General features: G+C 35.7%; 1 protein-coding gene and 1 non-coding gene across 2 annotated transcripts; both read right to left on the reverse strand.

The window, feature by feature from the left end:
• Positions 1-2,926: 2,926 nt before the first annotated feature.
• On the reverse strand, positions 2,927-6,362 carry LOC107959905 (protein SIEVE ELEMENT OCCLUSION B). Its single transcript, XM_016896078.2, has 7 exons — positions 5,694-6,362; positions 5,520-5,621; positions 4,961-5,409; positions 4,769-4,878; positions 4,533-4,681; positions 3,948-4,442; positions 2,927-3,820 (listed from the first exon to the last, which is right to left on the reverse strand). Exons 1-7 carry the CDS (start codon positions 6,288-6,290, stop codon positions 3,179-3,181), a joined length of 2,544 nt encoding a protein of 847 aa, XP_016751567.2. The 5' UTR covers positions 6,291-6,362; the 3' UTR covers positions 2,927-3,178.
• A 12,826-nt stretch (positions 6,363-19,188) lies between these two features.
• Positions 19,189-19,295, reverse strand: LOC121229778 (small nucleolar RNA R71). The gene has a single exon (XR_005927734.1). It is a non-coding gene; the product is annotated as a small nucleolar RNA R71 (small nucleolar RNA).
• Positions 19,296-23,767: the final 4,472 nt, after the last annotated feature.

Raw genomic sequence — 23,767 nt, forward strand, 5'->3', positions numbered from 1 at the left:
ATAAGGATCATAGTTTGGAGATGTCTAGTGCAATTAACGCTTTATATTTCTATAAAAATTATTAAATAAATTTAATATATTATGATTGGATAAGGTAATGTATACAACACATGCCATGAAAATTAGTATTATATACCATCAAGTGTTGAGTATAAACGTAAAGCATGTTGCATTCTTAAAGAAGAGATACAGATTCAAACCTTGAAGATAATATTTTTAGAAATGACAGTCACAAATCTTGAATCATAAAATAATTATGACCCGATAAAAAGAATAGTATTATATATTTGAATAAATTCTACAAACACAAACACTTTTAAGGATTGTTTTGGACAAGATAGTGTGTGTGTTTATTTTCCCTTGCAGCTTCAGTGGCTGATTTGAAATGGCAACTAATATTCAAGGTGAGAATGATAGATAGTCAATAGGACCAATCTCTCAGAACTTCCAAAACTAGCAAACCTAGATTGGAATGCTACCGTCATAAAAATTTTGCTAGATTCATTGTTATAAGTTACAGTAATGGTTAGTTTAACAATGGAGCAGTAACTTAAATGTCGAAGGTGGGGTTCGCACAACATGTTTTAGCCATATTAAGCCAACAAAAAGTGCAGAAGAAAGGTCTATGACTTTTTAATCCACAAATGAGACTTGGATTACCAGCAAGGTGACAGAGGAACCCTTATCAGTAAACTTTTTTAAGTCACATGGGCACAAAAGCTGCTTTTTTTTTTTAAATTCTTCCTGCTTAAATGGAAGGACATAATTGTGTATCAATAGAAAAATATCACTTCTTTCTGTGCATTGCTTCAACCCCGATGTGTGTTGAAACCTGGCTACCACGTGAAATCCTCATATAACAATTCTAGCTCCATAAATGGATCAAGAACTTTGGCTTGTTTACCAAGAAAGGAAAAAAAAAAAGTAGTGACCTCAACCCTGGAAAAGATTCATGATGTCAAAGAGGGTTGCTTTCTCCAGCACTTTAAACCCTGTGTTAAAAGTAGCTTCTTCGGAACAAAATCTAATCAATTCTTAGCCTCTGCAATCATTTTTCCTATTAAGTCCAACACTGGAGCAAATAAAGCAAATGATGATTTAATTTGATTTGATATCGTGTTCATAATGAACCGGGTAGAGAAATCTTTTCAGTTGATTTGAGATTCAAGGAAAAATGCTAATTTGGTAAAAACTCAAAACAAGTCATGTTGATCTGGTCTAGAAATGCTGCAAGTTGGGCCATGGGAGACCCTGCCTTCAAAGAACAACTGCAAAAACCATTAACCTTAGGACCCAAATATTCTAACTTTGTCGGAGAGAAAATGACTCGATAACAACTCATATATTATAATCAAAAGGATAATGAGAGATGAGACTAATGAAAAGAATAAAGGGATGCTTGTTTCATTAGGGTGTTCATAATATTAAGCAAAATGGAAACAGAAGCAGTGGGCCACCAGGGTCCCAAGTCATCTTTAACCCCATCTTATTATCGTTACTCTAATGAGATGATGGACACGTCTGTTGCAAATAAGTTTCAAATAGAAAACAAAACCATGAATCCAGTTCAACTTCGAGTTTGAATTCAACTAATATATTTGGATGGTTCTCAGTTTTGATATGCTTCTATTTTCAGCAATCAACGATGTTATGCTCTTATACTGGGTTCAGCAAATCGGTTCCGGTTCATTAAAAAAACAAATTTAATGCAAACTTTTTTTTTAATAATTTTATTGTAATGTCCCAGCCATTATTCAAAGGACTAAATTAGAAATGTTTAATAATGTTAGGAATTAAAATGAGTCAAAAAAAGTTTTAAAAATTAAAGTTTCTTTTAAGCTATTTTAAAAAAAGAAAACTATATAATAATTCAAATCTAAATTATTTCTAAGAAAAATAAACACTTCATCAATAAACAAAGTGAGCATTGGAGTGATTTAAATTGGTCCATTATAGGAGATGCTGTCCCCTTTATTAAGAACAATGGGCCAAATGAAAGGGAAAAAAAATCAGAAAAGAACAAATATCCCCTAAACGCATCAAAGAAAATTGAATTTACCCGCTTAAGGCACATTACTAGACACATATAAAGTTTTTTTTCTTCTTTTTTCTCTTTGAGATTTTTTGATATCTGGTAATTATATTATATCTCGATTAGATTTGACGTGAAATTGAATCAAAATTTTAAACTAGAGCAAATTCTCTTAATTTTATCTTTTGATGTATAATATTCAAATTCGACAAGAGACTTTAAATTTCTTACCACTTAACACAAAAAAAGGAACTTGACCAAATAGACTGAAACCAACTATTGCAAAGCTGAAACTGACCTTTAAGAACTTCAGCTTATAACGATACGTTTCTGAACCATGCCTGATTTGAAGTCTCTTGGAATGCATTTCTTTTGTGACAGCGAACCTTGTTTGGGAGACCCGTTTACAAGTAAACACTTTACCAAATATCAAACAAAACTCATTGTTGTGGATGCTTTGTGGGCCCAACCTATGTTAAAAACCATTGATTTTTTTTATTTAGTTAAAGCCTACCTTGTGATTTTGTTTTTTTATTTTTTTTAATTGGGACTTTTTTTATTTTATATATTTCCAATTCAAATACTTTTTATCTTTTTAATTTTCTTTCTGTTCTATCAAGCAAAATGAAAAAAACGTTATATCGCTGATGAGTCGTAAAAGTTTCGTACTTCTTTTGATAAATTTTGAGTTGTTTTATTATTCATCACTCATAATTGAATTTTAAACTCGAAATTGTAATACTTATATGGATTTTGGAATTGAGATTATAGTTTGTTTTGATGGGTTGGCTCACTTCATGATGAGAAATTATTGAAGTTGAAACCGGGAAAAAGCTACATTTTTCTGAAGACATGCAGAAATCAGGATGAAAAGCAAAGCCCAAAGAGTCATCGTTAAATAAACTTTATTCTTTATTATATTCATATCCCTGACAATAATGTGGAAATCAAACATGATTATTTTACTCTTAACTGTTATAGATAGGTTGCCAACTAGGCCATAGTGGCTATTGGTGATACATCTCAGACACAACCTTAACACGCAAAGTGAAATTTTAGAAGAAAATTATTGATTTTGAGTCCCATAGGAACATCATTATTTAGCAGCAATAGTAGTAGGAAAAACAGTGAAGGGCTGATCCCCGCTTAAAATAGTGAGCCTGGAATGCCTTGCTCATCATGGCAGCAAAGGAAAGCGGTGTATTTCTCCATGAGCCTGGGGCACTCTGGGCACCTCATCGTCTCTGGGATTCTTATGGTATTCGGAAACTCGAACCGGCAGCAAGGGTGAGCAGCATCATGAAGCTTGTCATGGTACTCCTTGAATGCCCCATCAAAACCTTTTTCAGCCACATTTATCTTCCATTCATCATAACCACCCAAAGCAGGCAAAACTGTGCTGGAATGGCCATTCACCGCTATATTAGACCCTCTACTAAGCACTGCCCATCCACCTTCTCTGCCATAGCTAAGCAGCTTCTTTATTTGTTGCAGCATTGGGTCTTGGTCATCACCTCTGCCTAACTGAATCTTTGAAAATAGCATGCTCTCTAACCTGCTCCAGAAGAACCATATCATGGCTTGATCTTGCCAAGCATAGCTAAGCTTCTCCGCATTGATAATTCCTGTCACTTTCTTCACTTGCTCCCTTTTGTTGCTTTTCCCCACATACACCATCTCAAGAGGAATGCGAGACGCAGATGCAACACTGCGTGCTGAATTTGCAAATCTTCTTATCCACTCGATATCGTCCCCTCCATACAAGAAAATGTATTTTTCTTCTTTAATCTGAACACATACAAGTTCAAAATATCTTATTAGATGCATGGACTTATGGTAAAAGTGAACATTTATGTAACAATATTTCTAACAGGTCAATGGAGAAAACTGGTAAGCTTGAATCTAAAATATATACCCAAGTGAGGACCGTCGGGTCAATTCCATCAACCAGAAGATCAAGCCTCCATGTTTCTTCCCTCCAAAGAGCTTCTTCTCTCAAACTAGTGAAGGGGAAAGCAGTGCTTCCCCAAATCCACATCATATGAATTGCATTAGGGGAAACCACCTTCCCTTGAGGATCAAGCACCACAAGGATTGGCTTTGTCCTGAAATGCCAAACCTCCTTGATGAACCTGATGACCGGCTTCTTTATGAACAAAGGGTCCTGCACTGAGTACCATGGCATGGTACTTTGTAGGTTCTCGAATTTGGTTTGCATTTCTTCAGGCAATGGGATGATGGAATGATCCACAATTAGGATCCAAACGACTTCATACTGACTCTCGAGCCTCGTTGCATGGATCCTTGATTCATTATATATCTGCTCAAGAATTGCTAGCTCATCGTTGGCGAATTCGAGGCTTGAAATGAGCAAGAGCACATTTTTCCTTCTTAGCACGTCCAGGCTAACCTGTTCAATGTCGCACAACATTATGAAATATATCCTACAAACTAAATGATTAACAAACGAACTATTATAATTTTTGTAAGAATGGAATACTTGTCTCTTTGTAGCACCATCAAGGAGGGGCTGTTTATCATCCTTGTCATAAATCAAGGCCTTGAGAGCTTTCATGTTGTCAATGTGCAACACGTTCGGGTCAAAGATAGCCAGAAGCATCTGATAAATCTCAACATCCATCCTTTCATCTGCAATTAACAATGATTATATCATCCGTAAGTCTTTTAAATCCTTTTTTTTTTGTACTAGATAATATTTAATGGTTATTTATGAACCTATATGTTTGTAGCAGTAGCTCAGCTGCTGCTTCAGATGTTCATATATGTTTCTGAGTTTGTGAGCCAAGGTTGACAACTCCCATGACTCTGTGGTTGATACTCCAAACCTGAAATTAATGTCAACTGTTAATCCAACTATTTTTAACTTTCAAAATTCACAATATCGGACATAAATGAAGTAAAACATACTCATGACCCGCATTAGTAAGGCTGGAAATTTGAGTTGCACAAGCCACCATGCTCCTGATGGTCCAATATACAGCAGTTGGGATGTGGGTCATGGCAGTGGCCAATGCCGGTGCATCCGGAGAAATGTACTTTAATGGCAGCTCTTTGAACTGCACGACACATCTAGTCACGTCCATCATTGTCCGAATCAAACTGTTTAGTGCATCAAACCGAGGTTTCAGAGGAGCAGCGTGCTCTAGCAAAGATGGCAGTTGCCTCAAGACTGCCATTGATTTGGCAAGTTGGTTTGTGGAGTAAATCTGAGCAAGAAGCCAAAATTCTCCATAGTTCAAGGCAAAGGCTGATAGGGATATCACTAGCTTAGCATCCCACGTATAACTTGATAGCAAGTTGAAAATTGCAGTTGTTGTTGCGTGTGCATCAGAACCTCCCAAAGCCTTGTATGATAGCTGGCATGTAAAAATGTTTATAATGTCGACATGTTAGCATACATGAATAACAAATACGCCTAGATTGTACTAATCAACAAAGACAGTTTCTTATAATAAAATGGCAGAACCTCGCATGCAATTCGATCAATAGTATATGTAAGAGCTTCAAGCATAGCTATATGATTTGCTGCTTGGGCTCTCTCTTCCAGTTCAACCTGATCTAGAGTACCCTGCAGTAAGCATCAGGAAGTATGACATTTTACACCATTGATTTAACAAGATAGATGCAATACATGTTATACCTTAACAAGGAAATCAACATGTTGGGTGGCGCGGTTGAGGATGTCCTCAACCAAATAGAGAAGAGGTCTGACATCAAATTCTCGACCATCAGGAGCATGAGTTGCCAAAATTTGGTTCATCATCACATTGTCATCCGACATGCTTAACATGCTCCCACGGTCACCCCGGATGAGTGCCCGAGAATCACTAGGACTCCTCATCAGTGCTTGAGCAGTACTAGGTTTGTTGATGGATCCCTGACCAGATCCAGGAACACCCATGAGCTGACCAACACCAGGATTGCTGATGTGTTGCTGACCAACTCCGGGATAGCTAATTAGTTGCTGACCAACACCAGGATTGTTGATGTGTTGCTGACCAACTCCGGGATAGCTGATGAGTTGCTGACCAACCCCAGGGTTATTGAGGTGTGGCTTATGAGTAACACCATGGTTGCCAAGGAGTGCCTGAGCAGCAGTAGCAGCAGTTGGATTATTATTGAGTGCTTGAGTAGCACCGGGGTTATGGAGGAGTGCCTGAGCAACAGCAGCGGGATTGTTGATAGGTCCAGTCATTGGTGTCTGAAGAGCCCCTGCGGTTGTTTTGTGCTGATCCATTGGATAAGTTACAGAAAAACAAAGGCAATATTTATATATTGAAAGACAGAGGCTTGTGTGTTTATTCCCATGAACCAAGCCTATTTATAGTCATTTCAAAGAGAATAAAGCTCAATTGAATCAACTTCCTTGCTTCATATCCAATTAAATTGCTAGTTTGTCAATAAGAAGCCTTTACTTTAACTGTTCTTCATGTCCCACCTCTTCTCACTTTATTTTATTTTGCTTGGGACCCTGCTGCTCTGGTGTTTAACCTGCTTTAATTGATTTTAATCAAACCCAATAAAAACTACTATTGGCTAACCAGAATATACTGATGACCTTAGTATGGAACGAATTTGAAAATAATTTAGAATATGAACATCCGTCTTTTTTCCTTTCCTTTTTATGCTTATTTAGCCTTGCAACAATTAAACAGGTGCTTTTATTTATTTTACTACTTAATATTAATTATATTCAGGTTGGTATGATATTTAACTAAATCCTCTTAATAATAGACAATTCTAAAATAAAATAATTAAATAATATTAAAAATTCTATTTTTACAATGTTTTAAAAATATTTTAAAATAATAAAATATTATTTATTAATAAATTTTATATTAAAATAAAAGTATAAATCAATATGAATTCAAATTTAATTCAATATGTATTGGAATTTACTTATTTAAAACTTATAAAGGCTTGTAGAAATACTAAATGTGTAAAAATATCTAGTAATTTATTGGAGATAATTTTATTGTTGGATAAATAAATTTATTTTTATATATTTATTTTAATGTTGTAATTGGTTGAATGTTTGGATTTTTGCTCAATTAAATAACTAAAAATAATAAAAAATTGTTTATAGGATAATTGAATAGTTTAAATTATAATGAAAATATAATTCAAGATTTTTTAAGGGTTGATATTTTTGAGAATTTTTTGAAGTGTGTCTGTTTGATAATGGATCGATCCTTCAACAAGTGAAGGTATTGTCCCCATGTCGGGGTTTTGTCTCTGGCTCAAGTGTGCCATAGGATGGTGGTTCAAGTGAGCTCTTATAGATTGTTTCTCCACCGATCGAAGCACTCTCCTTTCGTAAACCATACACGACTCTTCATGGAGGTTGTATCACAAAACCCTGACATGAGAATAATAGGAGACCAATCAACTGTTTGAAAGACAGCACTTTGTAATAATCAATTTCCAATAATAATAAATGATATTTCTTAAAAATATAATCAACTAACTAACAAACAATGATATAATAACAAGATATTTACATTTGCATATCAAAACACTATGAATTTACCTTAAACAAAGTAAACATTTAAAAAGACAATCTATAATTCTTAATCACCAAATACAATTTCACCAATCACATTAGTAATTGTTCACATATCCTTTAATTTGATTAGTTTCTCTAGTTGATCCATAATAATAATTTAAACATAGCATAAATATCTATTTCTATTCATCCAAAATGTAAATAATGGTTTCAATCCTTATACGAACTTACCTCGATAAATACAGTTGTAAAAACGAAGCCAACGACTAATCCAACACTTAGCTTTTCCTTGTTTTAAATCCGATTACATTGTTTCCTTGATCTAAATAATAATTCAACCTAATTAATACATTTCCAGCATTCTAACAAGTAGTTTTATGCAATTAAACCCTTCTATTATCAATTTACAAATTTACCCCCAACCTTTTAACTTTTATAAAATTTAGTCCCTAAACCCAAAACATGCAAATTTACAATTTTTAGCTCAAATTCATGTTAGGAGATTTTACCTAGTCTTATAACAGCCCATATTTATCATCAATTCGTAATATTTCCTTGAATTTTACCATTTTCATAAATAAGTCCCAAAACCTTAAAATCATCAAAAATCAAAATAACTTTATTCAACAACCAAACTTATTATTATATTAATCAAATTCAAAACACAACAAAACTTATTCATGGTAAGCCCATAAACTTTAATAGTTTTATAAATTGACCCCGGGTTAGCCAGATTAAGCTAAATCGATCACAAAAATATAAAAAATACTAAAAATGAAATTAAAATCAGTTACATGCAAGAAATAGTAAGAACCAAAATTTCTAAGCTTAATTCCATGGTGTTTCGGCTAGAACAAAACCACTTTGAGAAGATGATAGTCATCTTTTCTTATTTGTTTGTTTTATTTATTATTAAATTACCTTTTTAACCTTAATAATTTAGTTAATAAACAATAAGTCTTTGTCCACAAATGTCCACTATACATCTATATGGTTTAATTACTATCTAAGTCCATTTTTTATATTTCTTTAACCATTTAACCCATTTAACTAATAGAAACCCACTTTTGTAACCTTTATGATTTAGTTCTTTTTAATTAATTAACCAAATAAACACTAAAATTTCTTAACCAAAGTTTGGTATGACCCTAATAACACTCTAAAAATCTAATAAAATATTTACTGGCTCATTTATAGAAACGATGTCTCGATACCTCATTTTCTAAAACTACTTGACTTTAAGGACATTCCACTTGAACCTAATTATTTTTTCAATTAACAAAAATCATTAAATCAAATTTTAACATAATTTTATATTTGACTCATAAATTTAAATAGTAATATTTACGGACTCACTCGTCAGATTTGTGGCCCCAAAAACACTATTTTCGACACCACTAAAAAATGGATTGACACATGCCAAGCTGTGTAACATTCAAAATACTCTCACACGACTATGTCATAGGCCATGTGTTAGACCATGTTTGATTCAATGTTAGTTCACACGGTCGTGTCGTAAGCCGTGTACAGACCATGTAACATATTGACTTAGATTGCACCGCCGTGTAAGGTGAACGTGTGTAAGACACGGCCGTGTGACTGTTCGTGTCCCAAGCCATGTGCACCAAAAATTACCCCTAATGCAAGCTAATTCAAACCCAAAGGCTTGGGCACCAAACCAAACCAATTGAAGATAATTTCATATGGTTAAAACACATTCAAAGACATCAAAACATACCAAAAATCAATCAACCTAGGTGTCTAACCAATGTGCCTTCATTGATATCACAATTTGTAAGCCAAAATGAACCAAGAACAAACACTAATCAAACATCAAACCAAATGATATTTAGATTCATCAAAAGAAAACTAATAACATAACCAATTTGCCAATCAACCATAACTACAATTTTAGCTATCACCCTAATTGCATATATTTAGAACTACTCAAACATTTCATTCACATCTAACTACTTATATATATACATCATATAACAACCCATTTTTAGTCAAATCAGAACAGTGGTTTTGGGACCACAAATTTGAGGTAAAAATATTTATTTTATTATTATTTTAAGGTCTATAGCATGAATATATGGTTGTGTGAAAATTTCATGAAGTAATTTTATTTTTAAATGGTCAATTTGAGAAAAAGGACTAAATCGTGTAAAATGTAAAATACTATTCTATAAGTTAAAAGGGTTTAATAGCTATGAAATTAAATGTTTGAAGGGTTTATGTTGTAATTGTACCATTTTTATATTAAATGGATAAAGATGGACAAGAGATTAAGTGTTTTAAATAATAATATTTAAGGTTAAATAAGTAATTTAGTAATAAATTAATAATAAGTAAAACCAAAGTTACAATTTTGTTCATCTTTCTTTGTTATTGGAAAAATTGAAGGGAGAATAAACCATTTAAGGGTTTGAAGCAATCAGTCACTTTAAAGCTCAATTGTGAGTTCATTTTTGCTCGATTTTTAATGATTTTTATGTTTTTGAGATCGTTGTTCCATATTCTAGCTAGCCTGGGGACTATTTTGCAAAACTGTTAAAGATTTTGAATGATTGCATTGATGAATACATGTGTATTTGAAGTTTCTTGATAGATTATGAATGCTTGTTGATAGATATACAAGTTCTGTTAAGTGATTTTTAGTAAAAATGCAAAATAGGGATTAAATTGAGAAAAGAGTAAAGTTAGTAGTTAAAATGTGAAATAAATGAAATTTGTATGTTGCTAAGGGCATTATGGTAATTTGGGTAGCATAAGTCTATTTTGAATTTTTATTAATTTGTGATTTTATGAAATAAGGACTAAATTGTGAAAAATGTGAAATATGTGTGGCAAAAGTGTAAAAATGCCTTAATGTATGTTTTGGACTAAATTGAATGAATAGTATATTGAATAAGTTAATTTTGATCATTTGCAAATTAAGAAAAGAGGAATTCGGACTTAGATCAGGGAAAAAAGCAAAGTAATTGAATAGTGAGTCCGTTCCGTTATTTCTATATACGAGGTAAGTTCATATAATTGAACTTAAATGTGTATCTATTTATTTGATGGATGAAATTGAGATAGTATTTATTCTAATAGATAAATGTGGAGATATTAAATTTAATGTACGGTTAAATTAAATAAGATGCTGAATAAAACCATAGCTAGGCCATGGCAAAATTGGATAATAAGACCATAACCAGGTTATGGCACATGAACGTAAAACCTCAGCAAGGCCTTGGCAATGTATGTGTAAGACCATAGTTGGACTATGGCATTGGAAAATCAAAGTATTTTTATCATAAACATTTATAAGCCGGAGTGGTTTGGTAAGAGAATGTTTGAGAAATAGATAAGTATCGGTACAGGAATGTACGGAAAACTAATTCATGTAATAAGATAGATGAAGTTGAGAACTTATGAGTTATGATATGGATAAACTTTATGTTAGCTCATTGTTTGATGCTTAAATGTTAATTATGTTATCCATTTTAAAATGTTAATGAATGTTGTGATTATTTCATATTTACATACGAACTTACTAAGCTTTATAGCTTACTTTGTTTAATTTTTTATGTTTTATAGTTTTACGAATCTAGCTCGGATCCGTGGATTGTCAGAGACTTCATCGCACTATCGGACATCTATTTGGTACTTTTGAGTTGTGTAAATATGGTATATGACATGTATAGGCTTGTGTCATTTTGGTATGTTTGATGAACATGTAATTAGGCCACTTGAGTTGGCTTGTGATGATGAATTTATTAAGTATAAAGATGTGTAAATGGCTTTGTTTTAAGTTAGGTAATTGACCTATATTGAGTAAATGAGGTTGAATTAATAATGCATGTTTGGAATGGTTTAACTAAATGAAATATATATGTGAATTATGTATAGTAAGGTAAGTTGAATTGATAGGTATTTGAATAGGTAAATGACATTGAATTGAGTATTGAATTGGTTGAAATGGATATAGTATGATTGTGTATTGGATGATGACTTTTGGCTGCATATTTGTGTCTTAAAATGGTACCAATTGATCTTGTATAGGTATGTGCAAAATGGGTGGCAAAATGGCTTGGTAAATGACATATTTTTGTCCACATGGGCAGAGACACGGGCGTGTGTCTTAGCCGTGTGTGACACACTGTTATGTTGCATTGCCGTGTGTCCCCTGGTGTTGAAATTTAATTGAAGTCAGCATGCTTCAAACAGTCTTACACACGGACGTTTGATTGGTCGTGTGGTACAAGTTAGTATACCCCCTAATTGACACATGACCTAGCACATGGGCGTGTGACTTGGTCGTGTTGCATAAGTCAGTATACCCTACAAGTTTGGCACAGCCTAGCACACGAGCGTGTGTGGCCACTTTGAAAGGCACACGGGCTAGACACGCAGGCCTGTGGTTGGCCGTGTGACCCAATTTAGTATGTATGCCCTGTTTCCACACGGCTAGTGACACAGGCGTATCTGGAGCCATGTGAGGCACACGGCCCATTCGCACAGGCATGTGAGCCCTATATGGTTGAAACTTTTCTAAGTTTTCAAAATTTTCATATGTTATTGGTTTAGTCCCGAACCACTTCTGAAGCATGTTTAAGGCCTTGTAGGCCCTTATAAGGAATAATGTGATTGTGTTGAATGATTTATGAGAATGAATGCTTTATGTATGAGTTATGTATGTTAAATGATGTGTATTGATCAGAAATACCTCGTAACCCTATGCCGATGAGGGATATGGGTTAAGAGTGTTACATTTTATTGGTATCAGAGCTACAGTTTAGTCGATTCTAAGACTAATGTAGCGTATATAAGAGTCTAGCTATACATAACATATATAACCTGTGATAGTGTGATGAATCCTGACATTATAAACTATGTTTTCATATAGTAATGGATCTTGAACGAGTTGTAGTAGATGATGTTGAGAGTAATGGGCCAGCTCCCGCTCAAGACACAGTACCTTCCGAATCTGGACCTGTGTCGAGTAGTCACGGAGGTGAGCCTAAAGAAGCCTTTTTCCAGATGATGAACGAGTGGTTCACTCAATATGTTTGGACAAATCTGGCTGATCAACAACCTCTACCCCCACCAAATCCTCAATCAATTCCCGTAGTTCCTTAAGTTATTGACCCAATATGATTGAATAAGCAGCTAGTCAATAAAATTTGAAAGCATAGGGCTGAAGAGTTCAGGGCTAATGTTGATGATGATCCTGAGAGAGCCGAGTTTTGGCTTGAGAATATGATCCGAGCGTTTGATGAACTTTTCTGCACACCGGATAAATGTTTAAAGTGTGCTATATCTCTTTTGAGAGACACTGCATACTAGTGGTGGAATACATTAATTTCTGTGGTGCCGAGAGAGAGAGTTACCTGGGAGTTCTTTCAGACAAAGTTCTGGAAAAGGTACATCAGTCAACGGTTTTTAGATTAAGAGCATAAAGAGTTTTTAGAATTGAAACAAGGTCATATGACAGTAATTAAGTATGAGAGAGAATTTGTACGGTTAAGTAAATATGCTTGAGAGTATGTTTTGACTGAAGAGATAATGTGCAAGCGGTTTGTTGACAGGCTGAACAAAGATATTAAACTTTTGGTCGGAATATTGGATTTAAAGGAATTCATTTTATTAGTTGAGCGTGCTTGTAAAGCTAAAGAATTGGGAAAAGAAAATAGAAAGGTTGATTCTAAAGCTAGAGATTCGAGAAAGAGATCGATGAATAAGCCTTATCACTCTTCATCAAAGAAATTTCGAGATTCATATAGTCGATCAAATGTGTCAGTGGAGTACTCTAATAGAGATCGTGGGAAGAAATTTATGGGTTCAAAAACTCTAATCGTATCAATGGCAAGTGTAGGTAATGCTAGACCGAATAAACCTGAATGTGGACGATGTGGAAAATGGCATTTTAGAGAGTGTAGACTGAATGATAAAGCTTGTTTTAAATGTGGTTCACACGAACACTTCAGTCGCGATTGCACTGAGTTAGATGAGAAAAATAAATCTCAGAGTGCAAGAAAAACCAACACGAATGTGAGAGGAAGAGCATTCTGTAATGCTAGAAATGTGAGTGGTGGTAGAGGTACAACACGAGATTCTATTAAGAGATCAGAGGTTATAGCACCTACCAAAACTTATGCTATTCGCACTCGTGAAGAAGTGTTATCTCCAGATGTAATTACCGGCACATTCTCACTTTATGACACTAATGTAATTGCATTGATAGATCCCGAATCAACTCATTCATATATATGTGTGAACTTAGCATCTAGTAAGAATTTACTTGTTAATTCTATTGAGTTTGTTATATAAGTGTCGAACCCCTTAGGCAAATATGTCTTGGTTAACAAAGTTTGCAAGAATTATCCGTTAATGACTTGGGGTTACTGTTTTATGGCTGATTGATGTTGTTATCGTTTGACGAGTTTGATGTTATTCTAGGTATGGACTAGCTGACGTTGCATGATGCAGTGGTAAATTGTAGACGAAAGACAGTTGAGTTGAAATGTCAGAATAATGAAACTGTCTGAATCGAATCAAATGATTTGAAGGGTTTACCAGCTGTAATCTCGTCGATTTAGATCTGAAATATGTAAAAAAGGGATGTAGTGCATATCTTGCATATGTACTTGATACAAAAGTGCCAGAAAAAAAGATTGAAACAGTACCAACTGTTTGCGAGTATTCAGATGTGTTTCCAAAAGAGTTACCGAGTTTGACACCAATCAGAGAGGTTGAATTTGCTATTGATTTAGTACTGGGAACTTCACCAATATCGATAGCTCTGTACAGAATGGCTTCGACAGAGTTAAAAGAGTTGAAAGCTTAGTTGTAAGAATTAACTGATAGAGGATTTACAAGACTGAGTTTCTTGCCCTAGGGTGCACCGGTGTTGTTTGTAAAGAAAATGATGGTTCTATGAGAATGTGTATAGACTAACGACAACTCAGCAAAGTGACAATCAAGAATAAATATCCTCTACTGAAAATTGATGATTTATTTGATTAGTTGAAAGGTGCAACAGTATTTTCAAAGATTGATTTGAGATCTGGTTATTATCAGTTGCGAGTTAAAGACTCAGATGTACCGTAGACAGCATTCAGAACAAGGTACGAACATTATGAATTCCTTGTTATGCCTTTTGGATTGACTAATGCTCTTGCAATTTTTATGGATTTGATGAATAAGATTTTCAGACCGTATTTAGACAAATTCGTGGTTGTATTTATGGATGATATTCTGATTTACTCTCGTTATGAATCTGAGCATGCCGAACATTTGAGAATCGTGTTACAAACTTTGAGAGATAAGTAGTTGTTTGCAAAGTTCAGCAAATGTGAGTTTTGGCTACGAGAGGTTAGTTTTCTATGACATATAGTTTTAGCCAAGGGTATCCAAGATGACTCGAGCAAAATTTCTGCGATTATAGATTAGAAGCCTCTGAGAAATGTATCTGAAGTCCGTAGTTTTCTGGGACTAGCCAGCTATTATGGACGATTTTTGAAAGGCTTCTCGATGGTTGCTACTCGATGACACAATTGCTTCAAAAAGATGTTAAATTTGAGTGGTTAAAAAAGTGTCAGCAGAGCTTCGAGCAATTGAAAGCATTATTGACAGAGGCACCAGTATTAGTTCAACCTAAGTCGGGTAAAGAATTTGTAGTTTTTAGTAATGCATCGTTAAATGGACTGGGTTGTATTTTGATGCAGAAAGGCAAAGTTGTAGCTTATGCCTCGAGACAATTGAAGCCACACGAAAAGAATTATCCGACGCACGGTCTAGAGTTAGCCTCGATAGTGTTCGCATTGAAAATTTGGCGTCATTACTTGTTTGGTGAGAAATGCCATATTTATACCGACCACAAAAGGTTGAAATATCTGATAACTCAGAAAGATTTGAATTTACGATAGTGGAGATGGTTAGAATTGCTAAAAGGCTATGAATTAGTGTTTGACTATCATCCAGGGAAAGTGAACGTAGTTGCTGATGCTTTGAGTCGAAAGTCCTTATTTTCTTTACGTGCTTTGAACACACAATTAGCTTTGTCTGATGACGATTCGATAGTAGTTGAGTTGAAAGCGAGACCATTATTTCTACAGCAGATTTGTGAGGCTCAAAAATTTAATAATGAATTATAAGCAAAACGAGCTCAATGTGAGCCGAATTCTGATTCAGAGTTTCAAATAAGGCCTGATGACTGTTTGATGTTTCATGATAGAATATTTGTACTAAGAAATTCTGAGCTCATTTGGAATATTCTAAACGAAGCACACAGTAGTTGTTTTTCAGTACATCTTGGAAGCACGAAAATGCATAACGATTTGAAATAGCTATATTGGTGGCACGACATGAAACGAGATATCTCAGAATTTGTCAGCAAGTCAAAGCTGAGCATCAAGTGCCGTCAGCTTTATTACAGCTTATTATGATTCCTGAGTAGAAATGGAATAGAGTAACTATGGCACCCTACGAAGCTCTATACGGTCGTAAGTGTCGAACACCGTTGTACTAAAGTGAGCTCAGTGAAAATAAGATTCACGGGGTTTATTTGATCAGAGAGACTGAAGAAAAAGTGAAAGTAATTCGCGATAGTTTGAGAGAAGCTTCGGATAAACAAAAATCATACCCAGACTTGAAACGAAAAGATATTGAGTTCCAAGTCGGGGATCGAGTGTTGCTAAAGGTGTCGCCGTGGAAAAAGATATTGCGGTTTGGTCGGAAAGGGAAATTGAGTCCACGATTCATCGGACCGTATGAGATTACTAAGCGAGTTGGGCTAGTGGCATATAAGTTATCTTTGCTGTCTGAGTTAGAGAAAATACTTAATGTGTTTCATGTGTTTATGCTTCGACAATACCGATCTGCCATTCACATGTCCTTTCCCCGACTGAGGTTGAAATTTAGTCCGATATATCATATGATAAAGAATCGATTCAAATTTTAGCTCGTGAGATCAAAAAGCTGAGAAATAAAAGAATCGCATTAGTGAAAGTATTATGGCATCGTCATGGGGTTGAAGAAGCTACATGGGAACCCGAGGATGCTATGAGAAAACAATACCCGAACCTATTCACTGGTAAGATTTTCGAGGACGAAAATCCCTAAGGGGGGAGAGTTGTAACAGCCTGTTTTTAGTCAAATCAGAAAAGTGATTTCGGGACCACAAATTCGAGGTTGAAATGTTTATTTTATTATTATTTTAAGTTAAATAGCATGAATATATGATTGTGTGAAAATTTTGTGAAGTAATTTTATTCTTTAAATGGTCAATTTGAGAAAAATGACTAAATTGCGTAAAATGTAAAAGTATAGTTCTATAAGTTAAAAGGGTTTAATAGCTATGAAATTAAATGTTTGAAGGGTTTATGTTGTAATTGTACCATTGTTATATTAAATGGACAAAAATGGACAAGAGATTAAGTGCTTTTAATAGTAATATTTAAGGTTAAATAAGTAATTTAGTAATAAATTAATAATAAGTAAAACCAAAGTTAAAATTTTGTTCATCTTTCTTTGTTATTGCCGAAATTGAAGGGAGAATAAACCATTTAAGGGTTTGAAGAAATTGGTCACTTTAGAGCTGATAAACCATAATTTATACATATTTTTAGCCCATGTTAGCATAATTTTGGATGAATTATCCTTAGATTTGGTGAATTCGATGCTCCTAATCCTTTAATTTCATGTTTTATACTTAGGTGAGCATAGGAGAGTAAAAGGAGCGAAAAATGGGCCAAAAACGGAGAAAATGGGTCAACGTGAGAAATAAACACGGCCTGGACTTCCTCACACGGGTAGTTCACATGCTCGTGTCCATTCAATAGACTCGAACACGGTTTGAAGAAATCGCACACGGGCGTGTCCCTGTCGAGACCAAGTCTAGTCCTATTCAGAAAAGGCCACTTTTGAGGGTTTAGAAGCATTCTAGAGCCTATATAAACACCCTAGGAGGTACTAAAAAGAGACACATGGAGTAGGAGGCAAGGAATTACTCGAAGAAAGTTGATTGATCAATCTCAGAAGCCAGATTCTCCTTCAAGACTGAAGATCTCCCTTCAATTTCCTTCAGGGGTTTTTGGGTTTTCTTTATGTTTTGTTATCATTATTCTTCTGAGATGTTTTCTTTTATACTTACGAACTAAATCCCCTAAATACCTAAGGGGAATGAAACATAAGACGGATCTTGTTATTATTTTCTGAATTATATGATAAATATTTGACTTGTTCTTAATTATGAGTTCTTAATTCTTGCTTTAATATTCTAGGATATTGGTTCAAGTATTGATGTGCTTATTCAAAGGAGCAAAAGTCCCTGTCTAGGAGTAGATCTAGCATAATTAAGCGAAGTTGATTGTACGCCCAGACATAGGGTGCCATAATTTTGTCGGATTAGGGTGAAACCTAATAAAGGAATCTATAGATCGAGTTAATGCAATGCTAGGGGTTTTAATTAGAAAGAGATTTCAATTAATCAACCTAGGGTTAGACGTTTTTAGTCTCGAGAGAGATAATAATATAACTTAGGGATTTCTACGGATCAAGTCAAGTGAATAAATCGTATGATTCAGAGTCAAATAATAAGTGAAGTCTAGGTGGATTTTTCCCTTAGGTATTGTCCAAATCATTCAGTTTTCCCAAAAGTTATTTCCCCAATTTACTTTCTGTGCATTCTTAGTTTAGTAATTAGTTTAGATAAAACAAACCCCTTTATTTTTAGGCTAGATAATAAAAAGAAAGTTAATACTAGTACTTTTAGTTCCTTTGGGTTCGACATCCCGGTCTTGCCATAAGCCATACTACTGTTCGATAAGGCGCTTTCCTTTGTCATGATAATAGTTAGTTTTCAAGAACGGACATTCATAAATTATAAAACTTTTCACGATTTACATCACATCAAGTTTTTGGCGCCGTTACCGGGTAACTAAGATATTAGGAACACTTAATTTTTATTACTTTAGCCATTTATTTTATTGCAATTTAAATTTTATTTTGATTTTTCTTACTAAATTTTCTTTTTCCTTCTGGTAGGTTTTTACAATTTATGACTAGAAGAAACCCGTCAAGACCATTACTTTTTGATAGTGAGATTGAACATACAGCTCATAGAAACCGAAGAGAAATAAGGCAAAGCTTAAGATACATAGAGGAAGGGCAAGAGGACGATATTCACACCTCAGCCGAGGAGATGGCTGAAAATCAGGAAAATCCACTACCTCTCGCGATTGCTACTGATCCAGTAAATCAGAATCCTAATCCACACACTATGTATGATTATACTAAACCTACTTTAACAGGAATTGAGTCGAGTATAGTTAGGCCTGCTATTGTTGCAAACAATTTTGAACTGAAGCCTAACATAATTCAAATGATCCAACAGTTTGTTCAGTTTGATGGTTTGCAGGAAGAGGATCCAAACACTCACTTAGCAAATTTTCTGGAATTCTGTGACACATTTAAAATCAATGGCGTTTCTGATGATGCCATTCACCTTTGGTTATTTCCCTTTTAGTTTAGGAACAAAGGTAAACAGTGGTTGAACTCGTTACCACGAGGGTCAATCACTACTTGGAAACAAATGACCGAAAATTTTTTACTTAAATATTTTTTACCGGCTAAAATGGCTAAGTTGAGGAATGATATCTCTTCTTTTGTGCAGATGGATCTAGAAACACTCTATGATGCATGGGAAAGATACAAGGATCTATTGAGAAGGTTCCCTCACCATGGGTTACCTTTATGGTTGCAGGTTCAAACGTTTTACAACGGTGTGAACCCTTCAACAAGGCAACTTATCAACGCAGCTGCTGGTGGGACTATCAATAACAAAACACCAGAAGTGGCTTACGAATTTATTGAAGAGATGTCACTGAATAACTATTAGTGGCAAGTCATGAGAACAAACCCGACAAAAGTAGCCGGTGTTTTCAACCTCGATGCGGTTACTATGCTATCTAACCAGGTAAAACTTTTAAATAAAAAGATTGACGGTTTATGTGGTTTTACTCAGGTACATCCCGTGATGAGGTACGATTCTAATGGAGGAGTACACACAGAATATCAATCTTTCAACCCTAGCATCGAGGAGGAACAAGTCCAATACATTGGTAACAATAATTCTAGATCTTAAAATAACCCATATAGTAACACATATAATGCAAGATGGAGGAACCATCTCAATTTTTCGTAGGGTGGTCAAGGGAATCAAAGGCCACAACATCCTCCGGGTTTTCAACAACCACCTTACCAACAGGAAAAGAAGCCAAACCTTGAGGAGATGCTAACAAAGTTTATCTCGGTGTTAGAAACTCACTTTTAGAATACCGAAACAGCACTTAAGAATCAATAAGCATCAATCCAAGGGCTCGAAACTCAAATAGGATAGCTCACTAAACTAATTTCTGAACGACCACAAGGTAGCCTACCGAGTAACACTTAATCTAAACCAAGGGAACAACTCAGCGCGATTACCGTTCAAGATAAGGAAGGGTTAGTTGAACCTGAACTAGAATAGAGGCAAGGAGTTGTGGTAAGTAAAGGTAAAGGTGAGGTAGTCCACAGTGATAAAAAATCGGTAAGTAAAGAGTACCAACCACAGGTGCCATACCCTAATGCGACAAGTAAAGACCGTACAGATGAACAATTTGGTAAATTCCTTAAACTATTAAAGAAATTGCATATTAACTTACTGTTTATCGAAGCTCTTTTGCAGATGCCAAACGCAGTCAAATTTTTAAAAAAGCTTTTAGCAAATAAGTGGAAGTTGGATGAGGCGTCGCATGTGGAGATGAATGTAGTTTGCTCAGCCATTCTGCAGAATAAGTTGGCCAACAAATTGAAAGATCCAAGGAGTTTTACGATTCCTTGTTTAGTTGGTAGCTTAGACGTTAGTAATGCTTTGGCTGATTTAGGGGCTAGTATTAATGTCATGCCCTATAAAATGTTTAAACAACTAGGTCTTGGGAAACCAAAAAAAACTAGGATGAACATTCAGTTAGCAGATAAAACAATTAGATTTCCTAGAGGCATTATTGAAGATGTACTCATTAAAATTGACAAATTTATATTTCCAATAGATTTTATTGTTCTAGACATAGAAGAGGATAGTGATGTGCTTTAATTTTAGGAAGGCCCTTTTTAGCAACTGCTGGAACTATAATTGATGTTGGTATAGGTGAACTCAAACTTCGTATGGGTGATGAAACAATCACTCTTCAAGCTCGAAATTCTACTAATACTGATCATGTGGTACAACCTTCTTTGCAATAAATACGCTCGAAAAGCATACATGAGCCTTGTTCAAGTAACAACATAGAACCCATCTATAAAGAACGAAGGCTATAAATCGAGGAACTAGATGAATGGCTGACACAGAAATCGAGAGCACACGATAGACCAAAACCATGCCATGATGAGCTCAATGTTTCACCAAATCAACTTAAGGTTGGAGACAAAGTACTACTAGATGCAGCAGACCCTCGTATTGCCACTTCTAAACCTAATGGAGCAATCTTTCTTACGATACTCAGCATTTTTCCATATGGGACAGTCGAGGTAATTCACCCTAAATTCAGCACCTTTAAGGTAAATCGTACCCATCTAAAACCTTACTTTTTTGAGTTTGATACCAGGAATGAGGAGTGTAAACTCCTCGCACCACTATGACCACAAAACAGAGGGGTAAGTCGAGCTTAGACTATAAATAAGCGCTTCTTAGGAGGCAACCCGAGCACTAACAGGGTTAACTTCTTTGAATTTTAGTTTTTAACATCTAATTCTCTAACCGTGTCCTTAAACACAGGTTGTCCAAATCCACACGGTCAGGCACACGGGCGTGCCTTAGGCCGTGCTCATACAATGAGTGTCGACACGAATGTGCGATATGGCCGTGTGAAAATAGAGCGAAAGTTTTCCCCAACACAGGATTCGATATGTTGCCACGACTGTGCGGCATGGCTGTGGATGAAACTGTCAAAACAACACGGGCGTACGCCACGTGTAACACCCCAAACCTAGCCCAGACGTTATGGCCAGATCTGACATGTCACATGGACTTACGACTTAGTATGCATTCGTTGGTTTAAGTGATTTGGGTGGTCTTTATAAAAACAGCGGTTGAATGAAAAGCCGGTTTATCAATCTTTAGGCTATCCATTTGTTGTGCTTGTTGAGTCTTGGAAACGTTCATTAATTTTGAAAACCCGCACAGCCTAATACTAGCAATTTCGACATAGTATAAATATAATCAGAAAATAAAACCATAGTGGAAAAAGAAATTTAAATAACGGCCTTATTACAACTTAAAACCCAAAATTAAATTAGAATATAAAAATAATAAAAATAAACTAACCTAGAAAAACCAACTTTGCAGATGATGTGACCACTCCGAATCCCTCACAGCTCCAAGCCCACTATGTTGGGGATTTCCTGCAGAGATGAAAATAAAGGGTGAGTTCGGTAAACTCAGTGTGTAGCATAACCCAACCATTGCCCAAAACAGATCAAACCTCAGAGCCAGACTTATCTGGGCCTTGGCCCAGTACAGAAATCAGAATGAAACCCATAGGCCCATAGCTGATACAGAACAAATATATCATGAATGCAGAAATCCCAACCCAGAGCCATCCATAACACCCCTGTACCAGCCTTACACCACAGAAATTGCAACGGAGCTGCCAGATATTGTGACGAAGTCACCAGATACAGATATTGTAGCTAGGCCACCAGAACAGATATATATATATGTGTGGCGAAGCCACCAGATTGTAGCGAGGATGCCAGATATTGTGACGAAGTCACCAGAACAGATATATGTGGCGAGGCCACCAGATTGCAGCGAGGCTACTAGAACGCTTCCTCCATCAATATAAACCCATGTCCCATGCAATAGAAATAGTATGTTATGGCATACGTATACAAAAACAGAACATCATGCTTTTCAGAGAAAAAATAAACCTAAGGGTAAAATCGTAATTTTGCATGCATAAGGGTATTTCAGTAATTATAACCTATTGCTAAGGTTTCATGCTTATTCTAACATTTACCAAGTAATTAGAAGTACTTACCTCGTCTTTTTACCAAAGTGGGCCCGTTGGCCCATTGGCCCATTTTCGGCCCATTAAGCCCAAAAATACCATTGTGCACGAAAATGCACACTCTGCACTCTAATCATCCAAATGCACCATATTCATTAACAACTGTCTCACGAGCACTCGCACGCTCGCGAGTTCTCAAAATACCAACGTTTTGGTATTTCGGCTTTTACCGATTCAGTCTAAGGGAGGGTGTCGTTTACACACCTGGTTGATGACGATTGATGACGATATCTCCCATGCAATAATCCTACAATCGATCACTAACACATTAGACTTACGAATTAACGATAACTAACATAAATCCTCGTCAACTAACCCAATCATCACACAAGTTAGCCATTTACGCACGAGGGGCAAAATACTCATTTTACCCTCCAGGGGTAAATCGGTAGTCTACCCTACAAGGGTATTTTAGTAATTCTACAACTTATCCACTTGGGCCTACGGACCCATTGGGACCACATGGCCCATTTCAGCCCATCGCGGTTCGAAATAGCCGTCCTAGTGCTAAAGTAATGAGAAATACACACCTGTTAGGAGACTGCAGTTAATCCGCGCTCCAAACACTCTTAGCTGACGCCCAACCCAAACGAGCACGTCACAAAGCGAAAGGGATCAACCAAGAAGGGTATGCCTACTCTCCTTATGGTTTGCTCTATTTAAAGCTAGCTCTCCATCTACTCTTATGTTAGCTTCCCGATGTGGGATCCCTCCATCACCAGAGTTTAAAACCAACATCAACTCTTGCCGTCCCAACATAGCAAAATAATCAACCTCTGCGTGCCAAGGGATTCGAACCAAAGTCCTCTCATATTCCAACTCATGCCACCACCACTAGGCCATCAACTCATTTGTGTCATAAACCCAACACATTAAACTTTAAAGCGCACCTACTTGCTTCCAGATTTATTGAAAAGAAAAACCAAAATATATTGCAAGAGCCAAGACTTGAACCTTGGACCCCTTGCTTCCTCTATGGCGTCACTTCCTTATCCCCTAAGTGGCGCCACCTTGCCACTACACCACACTCCTTTTTATGTCATCTTTTACCCCTTTACTCTTAAAAGCCCAAACGCCAATTGCATCACCTGTTCATAAAATTAAAATTCC

The sequence above is a fragment of the Gossypium hirsutum genome, chromosome A05 (assembly GCF_007990345.1).
Source record: "Gossypium hirsutum isolate 1008001.06 chromosome A05, Gossypium_hirsutum_v2.1, whole genome shotgun sequence".
Lineage (NCBI taxonomy): Eukaryota > Viridiplantae > Streptophyta > Magnoliopsida > Malvales > Malvaceae > Gossypium > Gossypium hirsutum.